The sequence below is a fragment of the Danio rerio genome, chromosome 6 (genome assembly GCF_049306965.1).
Source record: "Danio rerio strain Tuebingen ecotype United States chromosome 6, GRCz12tu, whole genome shotgun sequence".
NCBI classification, from domain to species: Eukaryota; Metazoa; Chordata; class Actinopteri; order Cypriniformes; family Danionidae; genus Danio; species Danio rerio.
In genome coordinates, this window is record NC_133181.1 from 10744710 (window position 1) to 10759708 (window position 14999).

The 14999-nt window shown below is 36.1% G+C and overlaps 1 protein-coding gene across 6 annotated transcripts in view; it reads left to right on the plus strand.

Moving 5' to 3' along the window:
• The window catches only part of als2b (alsin Rho guanine nucleotide exchange factor ALS2 b), a 64946-nt gene that overhangs the window by 28719 nt on the left and 21228 nt on the right, over positions 1-14999 (plus strand). For 3 of the 6 annotated variants that reach the window (XM_009302176.5, XM_009302175.5, XM_009302177.5), the window contains 10 exons: positions 141-303; positions 1122-1253; positions 2503-2631; positions 2832-2855; positions 7050-7120; positions 10024-10090; positions 10168-10370; positions 10716-10781; positions 10869-10967; positions 13175-13339. In XM_009302176.5, coding sequence (XP_009300451.2) covers positions 141-303; positions 1122-1253; positions 2503-2631; positions 2832-2855; positions 7050-7120; positions 10024-10090; positions 10168-10370; positions 10716-10781; positions 10869-10967; positions 13175-13339 — 1119 coding nt within the window. The remainder of the gene's footprint in view (positions 1-140; positions 304-1121; positions 1254-2502; positions 2632-2831; positions 2856-7049; positions 7121-10023; positions 10091-10167; positions 10371-10715; positions 10782-10868; positions 10968-13174; positions 13340-14999) is intronic. The other 3 variants (XM_073953671.1, XM_005165740.6, XM_002662296.8) reach the window with 1 other exon arrangement.

A 14999-nucleotide genomic window follows, 5' to 3' on the forward strand; every position in this document is an offset into this window, starting at 1 on the left:
TGTCAGATTTTACATTTTCTCCAAAAATTGAAAGATAGTTATATGTATTGCTCAAGAATGCTGGTTTTGCATAGTACAAATGTTAATATACTGTATGTCAGATTGTAATTAATAATCTATGTATCTGACTCTGTATGAAGTGATGTGTTTGGGAAAGGAGCAGAGGTTGTTCAGAGGTTGTCTGAATGTTCTGAAGAGGGTTTGACCTTGGCAGATGTTCTGGCGCATCTCTTTTACCTGCCCATAAAACACCTGCATGAATATGGACGACTGCTGCTCAAACTAGCTACCTGCTATGAGGTGGTGGGTTCATATTTACATTCATTTTGGAATAAATGTTTATATTAGAACAATATATTAATATTATAATTAGTATAGTTAGTATTTATTAATTTCTTTAGTCATGAAAAGTGTTTATGCATAATAAATGAATGTCTTTTCTCGTAATTTGTACTATTGTGTATTTGATTTCTTATTTTTATTCTTATTTATGCTTATTTATATATTCCTATTTTTTATTTATTTAAATATTTATTTATTTGGTTTGTTTGTTTGTTTGTTTGTTTGTTTGTTTATGCATGGTAACATCTGAACATTTGCCATGGTAACATCTCCCTTAACAAGAAAAACTTAAATATATTTATAAATATATTCTGCCAAACAATATTATTATTGATAAATTCTTAATTTGTTTGTTTGTATATTTTATTAATAATAAATTATAATAATATATTAAAATAATATATTTTTTATTTTTTATTTATATTTATCTTTAAGTATTTTTCTCTCTATATAAAGATTTTTTTTAATTGTTATTATCTATTATTTATTTTAAAGAATGTCAACATTTTTGTTTACATACACAAATAAAATGTATTCAGCAAATAATAAATATTTGTGTATATTAATTAATTTGTTTATTTTGTGCTCAACATTTATCAAATATTATTAATTGTTTTGTCATGTAAAACACTTTTTTCTTCGCCACGTTATTATTCATGTTTTATGTGTAATTGTAAAATAAAAGAGATAACAGCGTCATATAAAAATTGAAAATAACAATAATGCATGCAGACTACTTTTTGTTTCTTATAATTGATATTTGTCTGTGTGTGTGACAGAGTTCTGTGGACTATCAGAAGCTGCAGGATGCTTGCTCAAAGTTCGAATCCATGGCTCTTCATCTAAAGAGGAGAAGGAAGGAAGCTGAATACACGCTCCACTTCTGGAAGAGTTTTCCTGGAAAGATGACCGTGAGTGAAGGGCTTTACCTGTCACACACCTGTCAGTTTAATGCACAGCAGACATCCAAGTGCTCTTTATGCTGTGCACATAGTTTTTATTTCATTAAGCCTGTTTTATATTTCTGCGTCAAGTGATTGGCATGACCCACGGCGCATGCAGCGTGCGTTGCTGTGCATTTATACTTCTGCGCATTGTTTCTGTTGCTCTGCAATAACACTTCTGAAACGCTAGTTGGCAGTGATGTGTTTATGTTCCTCTGTGTCGAGTTTCTTCGCTGGTGTTTTGTTTTTTCTGAACGCTTCCTTAACGTACAAGTGGCTCAAACTCGCTCATTTTGAGGCAGGAACCGGCAAACATGCAACAACTTTAATCATGAGGTAAACACAATACAAAACTTTTCATCTGGAGCTCCTTCACGGGACTCCACACTTGTAAACACTCACTCCAATGGACTCGCGCGGCTCTCGATCTCACCCACACTAATCAGCGCCACCAAGCCGATTAATCATAGAGCTTGCACAGTGCACCGTTGCGACGTGTAGTTACATTTTTTGAGAGGTGCGCGTTAGAGACGCCGACGGCCACGATGAGGGCTATGCGTCCACACATAGGCTGAGCCGTAGCATACGTGTGCGCTTGACGCAGAAGTATTAATCAGCCTTTAGGCCACATGCTTTTCTGTTTGACCGTTTGAGAAATCAATGTTTATTTATATAAATATATAGCCTATTTCGAACCGTTCTAACTGTATTTCTATGTTCTTGTTCATCATTCCATGTAATTAAACTCAACATTTTTGTTTTTTGTTTCTTTTTTATTTAACTTGAAAATGGAAGCACGTGAAACAAATAGACTAGCGGGACGAAGCAGTGAAAATAAAACAACTTATGTGTGTACCTGTGGGATTTTGGGGGTGGGTGGGGGACAAAACTTGAATATTGCAGGCGGTAGAAAAATAAAATATATTTTAAAGGATGGGGGCAGAATTTTTGCGGAAGCAGGACTGAAAATTACATTTCGCACAAGCCCAACCTTCTTGTCGACATGAACAAAAAAGACGTGTATCTGTAACGGGTAACAAAACTAACCAGAAGCGACGTATTTTAGATTTGTAAAACTGTAAATAGCGCCCTCTAGTGGATTTATCTTCTGAAACGTGCAACAAAACATACTTTGCGTTTTGTAAAAATCATAGGCTAAGCCATACTTTTCCAATGACTTTGGGTTGTTAATTAATAAAGTCTTTTCTTCTTTCAGGACTCTCTGCGTAAACCGTCTCGTCGGCTGATCTGTGAAAGCAGTAATAAGGCTTTGACTCTTCAAAACGCAGGCCGTTTTTCCGTCAACTGGTTCATCCTCTTCAACGACGCACTCGTTCATGCTCAGGTTTGCTCTTTGTCTTTACACATCCCTTTTACTATCATTTCAGTTTCATTTCAGCTCTATCTCTGCCTTTTCTGTTAATCTCATCCTTTTTTTTCCTTACACAATGTTTTCACTTCTGCTTTTCATTCGCTTATAGGACCAGACTAACAATCTGTTTCCAATGACTGATATTGTAGTGATGTTTATCTTTGTTTTGGTAGGGTATGGTCCCCTATAAGAGTCTTGTAAGTATGGACCGTATATGAATAAAGAGTTTCCCAATAGCAGACTGTCCCCTAGTGCCCAAGGATGCACCCTACAGCTGTAGTGTTTGACCAATACTTTTGTTAAAGGAATATTCCCAGTTAAATCAAACTTTACTTAGGGAATCTGATTGATTAGAATTAAATTACAGGCTAATTTAGGCTCATCCTGCATTTAAAACAAAGAAATATGTGTATGTTAAGCAATATTAGCAATTTTTCATCCAAATTCGTGAATGACAGTTATGTGGAAAATTACAATATAATACAAATAATTATTAAGAACCGCTTCTATTCCAAGGAAACGAATATGTCATGTCTTGGGAAACTGGTGCATTTATTAATAATAAAAATGAACATTTGTGTATCCAGGGAAGCGTTAGGTCCTCTTTTCTAATATAATTTAGCTGACTTGTGCCTCGTGGAGCGCACAGACAGATAGCAAAAGCAATTGCTGTCTTTTTATCTTGTGTTTAGATGAATGATGTTTGCAAAAACATTATCAACAATTGATGATAGCCTTTGACAACTAAAACAGCAATAATTAAGACTGAATAAATGAACTAATTAGCGGACCAGTCGCATCTTCTGTTCTATGAGTTTTAAGTAGCACAGTTAGGAATTCATTTGGTACAAAGTAGTTTGTGAATATTGTAATATTGTATGAAAAATTAGCAGCTCTGACTGTTTGAATAAGTTTTATATATGCATTTTAAGATCTTATGTGCATCTTGACATTTTTTGTGATAAAAAATAAATATTAAAATATGTGGACAGAAACATAACTATTGAGAAATGCTTTTATATTTTATTAATTCTTTATGTTTTCTAATTTCCATTTTCATTTAAATAAAATAAGTTTAGTAAGTATTTATTTTTTGGTATTTTTTTAAAGATCTGTAATTTTTTTTAAAACAACAACATATTTCAACTATATACAGTGTATGCGGAAAGTATTTATAGTGCTTCACTTTTTCCACATTTTTTTATGTTACAGTCTTATTCCAAAATGGATTAAATTCATTTATTTCCTCAAAATTCTATAATAGGATTTAGGTCTGGGCTCTGGCTGGGCCACTCTAGCACATTCACCGAGTTGTTGTGAAGGCACTTCATTAATATTTAGGCAGTGTGCTTTGGGTCATTGTCCTGCTGGAAGATGAAACATTGCCCCAGTCTGAGGTCAAGAGCACTCTGAAGCAGGTTTTCATTCAGGATGTCTCTGTACATTGCTGCATTCATCTTTCCCTCTATCCTGATTAGTCTTCCAGTTAATGCTGCTGAAAAACATCCCCACAGCAAAACACTGCCACCACCATGCTTCACTGTAGGGATGGTATTAGCCTGGTGATGAGCGGTGCCTTCTTCCCCAGTCACTCAGCTTAGATGGCTGGCCAGCTCTAGAAAGAGTCCTTGTGGTTCCAAACATTTTCCACTTATGGATAATGGAGGCAACTTTGCTCATTGAAACTTTCAGAGCAGCAGAATTTTTCTGTAAGTTTCCCTTCCCACAGCCTTGTGGCTCGAGACAATCCTGTCTCGGAGGTCTACAGACAATTCCTTTGTCTTCATGCTTGGTTTGTGCTTTGACATGCACTGTCAACCCTGGGACCTTATATAGACAGGTGTATGCCTCAAATCATGTCCAATCAACTGAATTTACCACAGGTGAACTCCAATTAAGCTGCTGAAACATCTCAGAATGATTAGTGGAAACAGAATGTACCTGAGCTCAATTTAGAGCTTCACAGGTAAAGGCTTTGAATACTTATATACATGTGATTTATTTATTTATTTTTTATAAACTTGCAACAATTTCAAGAAATCTTTCTTCACATTGTCATTATGGGGTATTGTGTGTAAAATTTTGAGGAAATAAATGAATTTAATCCATTTTAGAAAAAGGCTGTAACATAACAAATGTGGAAAAAGTGAAGCTCTATGAATACTTTCCGGATGCACTTTAAACTGATGGATGAGTCAAAGCGATACACCGCTTAAGTTGCATTTAACCCAGAATATTCCTTTAAAGAATGTTATTATCTAAAATGATGTAGTATTTGTAACAGAGTTCAGTTTGAAACTGTAGATTTTGATTAGAATTCCCATTTAGAGTCTACCTTTTCTAAAATGTCTTGTTTTTTGGTGTGTTTGAAAGCTTAGTAAGATGACAGTACATCTGTCTGGGTTCATTCTGAGGCTTCCTGCTTGTAAACCCTTTGTTACAGATCTGATAAAGCACCTCTGCATAAATGTACCTGTATCTGGTTGTGATAGAGGGCATGTTGTGCTGGACGGTTTATGTTAAACAGTAGTGGTTCTGTTTAATGCTGAGTGCTGTACTAGTGAATGTGTCAGTGAGTATTTGACATGATAATTCATTATTTTGCTCTGTTTTGCTCCCTTTGATACCTCATAGAGTGTTTGTATGTGTCTGTTTGACCTTTACAGCATTACACCTTTTTCATCCTTTGGGGAAAAAAAGAACCATTTGTTCAGCATTTTTAATTTTCAAATGCTACTGTCATAGAATATCTTATAACTTACTTGTTTTGACACCATTAAGTTGTATATTTATTCTGTAGTATTCTATTATCTTTTACCACTAAAATAAAACACTAATTGCAGCCCTTTAAATGTTACAGTATTGTATTTAGTTTTATTTTAGCTTCTAATGGCTGCTAAAAATGAATAAAAATAGCCCTTAAAAGCACTAATTTTACTTCAAAATTTAAACCACAAAGTTTTGAACAGTTATGTAATGATATACAGTATGAGAAACTGATATTTAATTTGGCCTTTGCCAAAGATTACATTGAAATAATGTTATTCGTTTTTGTTTATACGTACATCAAAGGGATAGTTCACACAAAACTGTTGAACACAAAACAAGATATTCTGAAGAATGCTTGAAAGAATAGCTATTGACTCTTACACTACCTTACAAAGGCTTGTTAACGATCCCAGTTGTAAGAGCAACAAATAATAACTTGACCTCTAGTTGATCATTTGGAAAAGTGACAGAAGGTAGATTTTTCAGATGAATCATCTATTAAACTGCATCCCAATCATCACTAATAGTGCAGAAATACTATTGGAGCCAACATGAAGCCAAGATTCTCACAGAAATCAGTCAGTTTGGTAAAGAAAAAATCATGGTTTGGTGTTACATTCAGCATGGGTGCATGTGGGAGAAGTGCAGAGATGATGGCCATTACATTACAAACCACAGGAGAGGGCAAACTCTTCAGCAGGATAGCGCTGCTTCTCATACTTCAACCTCCACATCAATGATCCTAAAAGCATGAAGGTCAAGGTGCTGGAGGACTGGCCAGCCCAGTCACCAGATATAAATATTATTGAGCATGTCTGGGGTAAGATGAAGGAAGAGGCATTAAACATGAATCCAAATAATCTTGATGAACTCTGGGAGTCCTGCAAGAACGCTTTCTCTGCCATTCCAGATGACTTTATTAATAAGTTATTTGAGTCATTGCACAGATGTATGGATACTGTCCTCCAAGCCCATGGGAGTCATACACAATGTTAATTATTTCTCCACTGCACCATGACTTTACAGTATATTCAATACTGTACATCATTTATGTTAAGTGACAAGACTTTTGTCAACGCAAAGTCAGATCTTACTGTCCTAATTAAATAATTAAAAATCAAGACATGATCATATTTTATTTTGATAAAATAAGCGTAATATAGAGGCCTTTGCCTTTCATATCAGCCACTTCTGATACCAAATGATCAACTAGAAATCAAGTTATTATTTGTTGTTCCTAAAACGTGGATAGGTGACGAGACTTTTGTCAGGTAGTCTATAGTATATTTTTGTTGATACTATTGATGTCAAGTGCTGCTTTTTTTCTAAGATTTCTTCATAATACTTTGTTTTGAGTTCAACAAATTCATAAAAGTGAAAGAACCACTTGACTGTGAGGAAATGTAATTTTTTTGTTGAGCTGTCCCTTTAAGGCAAATGTGATGTAATGCCTATTATATCAATCTATATACAAATCTCTTAAAATTTACTGACAACTACCATAGCAATAATACACTGTGCATCTGAATCAGCAGTAGTGTAAATCCCAGGGAATGGATTGTCTGCATATTGTTCTTGCATAAGTTGTGTTACAATGTTACATTTGTATCAAATTTTTACAGTTTTCCACCCATCACATTTTTCCATTGGCTACGCTGTGGGTGGAGCCAATTTCTGAGGAGAGCACAGGCGTGTGAGTGAAGCAATCACTTTTATTTTTACTATAAATTGTGTTTTATGTGTCTTAAAGAGAGCCCCTTATACAAGATGTAAAATAAGCCTTTGGTGTCTTCAGAATGTGTTTGAAGTTTCAGCTCAAAATGCCCATCAGACCCTACATTATACCCTGCGGAATGTGTCAATTTTGGGGTCAGAAATGTTTTGCAAATGATCTAGGGAGTTTCTTTCTGTCCCCCATACCAATATACGTGTCTGCTTCTAATGTGTTAGATAAACGCAGCACAATGACAGACACAGACAGCGACTCAAATGAGGCAGAGATCCAGTTTCTGAGTCGAAAATACTGCAGTAAGGTTGAGCCAGAAAGTTTCCCAATGGTTATTTGAAGTAGTTGTTATAGAGTTTATTCAGACTTTCTGCTACGATGAATGAGCCACACACATACACACGTTTTTGCTACTTGCAGCAAATGTGACAGGATATAAGTATACACTCACCAGCTACTTTTAGGCATGTAGACATGGTCAAGATGATCTGCTGTAGTTCAATCCAAGCATCAGAATGGGGAAGAAAGGTGATTTAAGTGACTTTGAACGTGGCATGGTTGTTGGTGCCAGACACGCTGGTCTGAGTATTTCAGAAACACGCACAACCAGCTTTCACGCACAACCCTCTTTAGGTTTTACAGAGAATGGTCCAAAAAAGAGGAAATATCCAGTGAGCGGCAGTTCTGTAAGCGCAAATGCCTTGTTGTTGCCAGAGGTCAGAGGACAATGGCCAGACTGGTTCAACCCTGCTGAAAAATCCAGCTTAAACCAGCCTAAGCTGGTTGGTTGGTTTTAGCTGGTTGAACAGCCTGGTTTTAGAGGGGTTTTGGCCATTTCCAGCCTGGTCTTAGCTGGTCAGACTGGAAAATGACCAGCTAAAACCAGCTTGACCTGCCAGGTTTAAGCTGGACACAGCTGGTTTTGGCTGGGCTCACAGCCTGGTTAGGCTGATCAAGCTGGTTTTAGCTGGTCATCTCCCAGCCTGACCAGCTAAGACCAGGCTGGAAATAGCTGGAAACCAGCCTGGAAATGACCAAAACCCATCCAAAACCAGGCTGGTCAACCAGCTAAAACCAGCAAACCAGCCTATGCTGGTTTAAGCTGTTTTTTTAGCAGAGGAGCTGATAGAAAAGCAACAGTAACTCAAATAACCACTCGTTACAACCGAGGTATGCGTAAGAGCATCTCTGAACGCACAACACTTTCAACCTTGAGGCAGATAGGCTACAGCAACAGAAGACCACACCGGCTGCTACTTCTGTGAGCTAAGAACAGGAAACTGATGCTACAATACACACAGGCTCACCAAATTTGGACAATAGAAGATTGGAAAAATGTTGCCCGGTCTGATGAGTCTCAATTTCTGCTCCGACATTCGAATGGTTGGGTCAGAATTTGGTGCTAACAACATGAAAGCATGGATCCATCCTGCCTTGTATCAACAATTCAGGCTGGTGGTGGTGTAATGGTGTGTATTTGCAGCAGGTTAACACACCATGTCATGAAGCGCGAATCATCTCAGACTGGTTTCTCGAACATGACAATGAGTTCACTGTACTCAAATGGCCTCCACGGTCACCAGAGCTCAATCCACCTTTGGGATGTGGTGGAACGGGAGATTTACATCATGGATGTGCAGCCAACAAATCTGCAGCAACTGTGTGATGCTATCATGTCAATATTGACCAAAATCTCTCAGAAATATTACCAGTACCTTGTTGAATCTATGCCACAAAGGATTAGGGCAGTTCTGAATGCAAAAGGTGGTCCAACCCGGTACTAGTAAGGTGGACCTAATAAAGTGGCCAGTGAGTGTATGCTGCTGTATGGATATCCATTATGCTACTGTACAAATAAACATGATTCAACATCCACAAACCGAGACTTCTGTTGTTTGATTGTAGTGTCCTTGTATGCAGTTGTACTGACACTATGCAGATTTTGTGATTCCTATGGTAATGAATTACATAGCGATTTTACTGTCTTTATTACAAATATGCACTGTTTTAAAAACGTTTAACCTTGTAAAACTCATTCTTGAGTTGCAGCTGATCACAGAGAGTTAGAACAGATCTTTTAATCCTAGTTTCTTTGCAAATCCTGTTGGTTGGACTTGATAATACACGTTTATACTGAGACATGGTAATACACGCCTATCAATCAATTCGATAGGCAGAGATAACTGCTACATTAAAATCGCTAGCATTTGGATTAAAGCTGCTCAATATATTGTTTCAGCATCAATATCGGAATGTGATCACTCACAATAGTCACATCACGCATACACGCAATGCTAAGTCCGGACTATTATTTATAATTTCGCAAGTGTTTTTTTGAAGCCTGTGACTGTGTCTGGGTTTTAAAAGCATTCAGACATAAGAAATTGTAACTTTGCTTAATTAATAACGATTAATTTCATTGAATTGTTTATAAAACGAAAACTATGCATCATTGTTTTACATTTGATTATTCAATTACTGTATACCTAAATACAGTTTGGCTCTTTCAAAAATAAAAAGATGCTGTTTATTTCATTTGTACCTTCCTCTTTATTAAATTTCTATATGTTTGTAGATTGTTTATATTTTATTTTTGCACTTCTATACTATATCCTCCCAATATGTCCTCTTCTTGTGAAATTGTATTCATATCTTAATTTATATCGCAGAATAAAAAAATATCGCAATGTTAGATTTGTCCAATATCGTGCAGCCCTAATTTGGATCTGATTTACCATTAGAATATAAAAAAGGACTTAATGTGTTTATACTACTCTAATATGGCTGTGTACACACTATACTACACACATGACTGTCCAAACAGCTTCCAAAGGTTGATTTTGCATGATAATTGTGTTGTTTCTCCGCAGATATGGCCTAAAAGTGACTTCGCCTGAGGAAAGCTTCGCTCTGCTGGCTTCATCACCAGCTGAAAAAGTAGACTTGACTTTGAATGATTATAAGCTTTTCAGAAAACCGTCTAGTTGACTAAACGCGGATGTTCTGCTTTCCAGGCAAAGTGGCTTCGTTCTATAAACCAAGCGGTAGAGCAGGCGCTCAGTGGATTGGGGCATGATGGGATACCTCCTTCTACAGGGGTGACGCAGAGAGCAGATCCACCCATCTCCCGGACAGCATCCTACACCTTCTACAAAGACAGTCGGCTAAAGGATGCCAAATATGATGGCCGATGGGTCTCAGGGAAACCCCATGGGCGGTAGGTCAATAGCTACGTTTTCGTTTATTGCGTGTCGGCATTTGTCTACTGAGGCGTTAGTCCTTTATCAAATGAAAAAAAGATTCACGCAGCTTTTCATACCACAGCAAATTCCGTTTTTACTTTTGACGTTTGGCGCCTGGTTAATCAGGAAGTGCCGATTTTATTCTCTTTGACTTATTGAATGGAAACACTGCTTTATTTGCACATCTTTTATGGATATTCCAATTTGCGCATAAATTTAATTCGCATTTTTAAATGGAACCAAATATTGTTGGTGCCAATGTCTACTTCCAAAAAAAAAAAGAAAAGAGAAGATGATCATTGGCTGTGTTTGGGTTTTAGGGGCGTGGTCAAATGGCCAGATGGACGAATGTACACGGGGACATTCAAGAACGGCTTTGAAGATGGGTTAGTAGTAATGTGTTTTTCAGATTGTTATGCTGACATTGCATGCTTTCTATTCCTGGAAATATTTCACTGTTGTTTTCTGCACAGTTTTGGAGATTACGTTGTGTCCAATAAAACCCTGAACAGCTGTGATCATTATCAAGGCCAGTGGAAAGATGGCAAGATGCACGGTTTTGGAACATTCAGGTTTGCTTTTTGTTTGTAATGTGCGTGTAATTCTGTTTGAGAATGTATCCTGTTAGTTAAAAGGAGTTTTTTATGTTTCAGAATAAATAAATAAGAATAAATAAACGTGTCAAATACTGTGAAATACTGTAAAGTTATTATTATAATAAATATAAATATAATTTATTCTTCAGGGTTCCCACACTTCTTGAAAGTATTCAAAAGTACTTGAATTTCAGACATGGATTTAAGGCCTGGAAAATGCTTAAAAACAAACACGGGTCCTTGAAAGGGCTTTAATTAAATTTGAAATTAAATTTGTTTATGGTTTGGCTTCAACAATTTTACACAACTGTCAAAAACAGAGTTAAAAAAAAAGATTTGTACAATAACACTGACAAATAATGCAGATTTAATCAATTTTTCAAAAAACGCATTTGAATATCACCAGTAATGAATTCAACAAATTGTATTGCAGTTTTTCTCATTTGGTTTGGCTCATTTCTTCAAACAGGAATTACATTCTCAACATTCTCTATAAGATTGTTTTGTAAAACAGTCTGACAGTTTAGCAGAACACTATAGCTCCCTTGCAAAAGCTCATATATTTCCCAAACCTGTTCGCTCTTGTGTCAAAACTAAATTTTCTTCTCATCTAAACAGTCAGTGCCCCCAAAATCCTTTGTCTCTTTGGCATTGTGTAAGCACCGCAAGTCAAAATGTTTAGTTGTTTTGTCACTATCGCAGAGGACCATTGAAATATCCCTCATGTCCACCTTTAAGTCTTAGCCCACTTTTTGAAAATGGTTACTCGACTGTTTTTTGTCTTTTGACAGAATGCAATTGTGTATAAAACTAAATAAAATAAAAGTATAAGATTTTTAAAAAATTATTAAAAAGGATTTTAGTTTAAGAGAAGCCTCCCAGGTTTGACATCACACATTGCACTAATACTGCCAAGGAAATTGTAACAATTATCAACCACACACATAAAGTAATTTCCATACATCAGAATAAAACAAAATATATTGTAATATAAACACACAAACAAAAAAACATGAAGACTATATGCAGCCTACAGTGCTTGATTGGTCATCTGAGATGTGTGAAATTCCTCCTTTGTTAGTCAAGTTCTAGTTTCACCTGACTGTCAGTTGCTGTAATAAATGTATCAAATGTTCCACGGATTTATATACGGTATTCATGGTATTATGTTCTTGACTAATTTTGACAATTGAACAGACTATTGTGCATGTGAAGACGTATACCATGAAATTACGCTAACATATTTTGGAGCAAACAACCAATGAACTGAGAATCAACAATCAGTTTAGATCAACTAGATCTGTTCAATTGGAAATTCTGCTGTACTTAATCATTTGCAAAGATGTACTTAGACATTTGCAATTTAATTAAATGAATGAGAAAATTAAGTCTGTTGTGAACAATTGCCAAGTATTTTAGAGGTTTGTCCATGTTGTTTTGAGAATGTAATCCCTGTTACAAGAAATGAGCCAAACCAATAGGGAAAAACTACTCCGTCATTCATTCCTTCATTCATTCATTCATTCATTCATTCATTTATTATTCATTAATTTTCTTCAGCTTAGTCACTTAGGTGTCACTAAATCTGTTTTATATGTTTTACACAGTGGATGCACTTTCAACTGCAACCCAGTACTGGGAAACACCCATACACACTCGCATTCACACACACACTACGGCCAATTTAGTAAATCTAATTCACTTAAAGCGCATGTCTTTGGACTGTGGGGGAAATCGGAGCACCTGGAGGAAACCCACGCAAACATGGGGAGAATTTTTAAAAGTCCTTGAATCTGCTGTTTATGAGAGAGTGGAACCCTGATTCTTGGCAAAGCATAAGTTTTTTTACATTATTGCTCCTTATTTTACGCTAGTTATGGTCTGAATCTTCAGAAATCATTCGGAGATGATAACTTGCTGCTCGGGAAACATTGTACTGTATATTATTACATTTAAAAATATTTGCTAGTCTGTTTATTTTTTCGTTGTTGTGAAAATCATCATACATTTTTCTTAGGATTGTATGACGATCATAAAGTTCAAAAGAACAGCATTGAGTCTTTTAATTTTGTAACATTGTAAATATCTTGACCACCACTGTCTATTAATGTTATGCATCTTAGATGAAAATTCATTTTAATTTGATTTCCTGGAACTGACGCAAAGTGTGTGTTTGTGTTCAGATATGCCTCTGGTGAAGTGTATGAAGGCTCATTTCAAGACAACATGCGTCATGGTCATGGGATGCTGCGTAGTGGGAAGCTGAATTCCACCTCTCCCAGTGTCTTTATCGGCCAGTGGCAGTACGACAAAAAGTCTGGCTATGGAGTTTTTGATGACATCACACGGTATGCAAATAGACTGTAAAGATTCATTCACAGAATGGTTGAAGCACATTGTTGTTTTTAAATGTTTTATGTTTATTTATTGAATTTTCTACATGATACATGAAGTCAGTATATTACAACATAAATCTTAAATTGTTACTCATCAGCACTTCCCTAATAAGTACCTAATAATCACCTCTCTCAGCAACCCATAATGGGAAGAAAATGAATTAAATAAATTAATAAACATCTTAATTATTGTAATAAATATTAAATAATACAAATTAAAATAATTCAAAAATTAAAAAACATGAATAATATATATTTAGATATACAATGCATTCAGAAAGTGTTCATATCGCTTCACTTTTCCTACATTTTTTGTTGTTACACCTTATTCCAAAATGGATTAAATTAATTTATTTCCTCAAAATTCTACACACAAAACCCCATAATGACAATGTGAAAAAAGATTTTGTGGAATTGTTGAAAATTTATATATAAAAAAAACAGAAAAATCACATGTACAACAATATTCACAGCCTTTGCTCCATTCTTTGTTGTTGCACCTTTGGCAGCAATTACAGCCTCAAGTCTTTCTGAATATGATGCCACAAGCTTGGCACACCTGTCTTTAGGAATTTTTGCACATTCCTCTTAGCTCTGGGAGGGTCACTCAAGGACATTCACCCAGTTGTTGTGAAGTCACTCCATTGATATTTTGGCGGTGTGCTTTGGGTTATTTTCCTGCTGGAAGATGAACCGTTGCCCCAGTCTGAGGTCAAGAGCACTCTGAAGCAGGTTTTCATTCAAGATATCTCTGTACATTGCTGCATTCATCTTTCTCTCTATCCTGACTAGTCTTCCAGTTCCTCCTGCTGAAAAACATCCCCACAGCATGATGCTGCCACCACCATGCTTCACTGTAGTTATGGTATTAAACTGGTGATGAGCGGTGCCTGTTTTTCTCCAAACGTAACACCTGGCATTGACTCCAAAGAGTTCAAGTTTAGTCTCTTCAGACCAGAGAATTTAGTTTCTTATGGTCTGAGAGTCCTTTAGATGCCGTTTGGCAAATTTCTTACTAGGGAGTGCCTACCGTCTGGCCACTCTACCATACAGGCCTGATTGGTGGATTGCTGCACAGGACTCTTGGAAGAGTCCTGGTGGTTCCAAAAATCTTCCACTTACGGATGATGGAGGCCACTGTGCTCATTGGAACTTTCAGAGCAGCAGAAATTTTTCTGTAAGCTTCCCCAGCCTTGTGCCTCGAAACAATGCACAATATTTACTTAAACACTAAAAACTGAACTACCCTGATCCAGTTACTATGACCATATATGTGAAGCTGCTTTGAAACAATCTACATTGTAAAAGCGCTATACAAATAAAGCTGAATTGAATTAAATATTTTAATGCAAAACCTATTTCTAGTAGTTTGGATTACAATAGAGGCTATCAGAAATATGCAAAATACACTAAATATTATTTAAATCTGATGACACGGATCAAGATTTAAAAAATAATATCAGTGGACTAGCAGTGTGTGATATGCATTATTTCAGAAAAATATCTTAATTGTTTTTTTTCCCCGATGTACGAGCTGACAATGTCAAGTATGCCCCTCACATTGCAAAACACAAAAACACTATCTTGTATTAACAAAAAGTAATCGATGCTA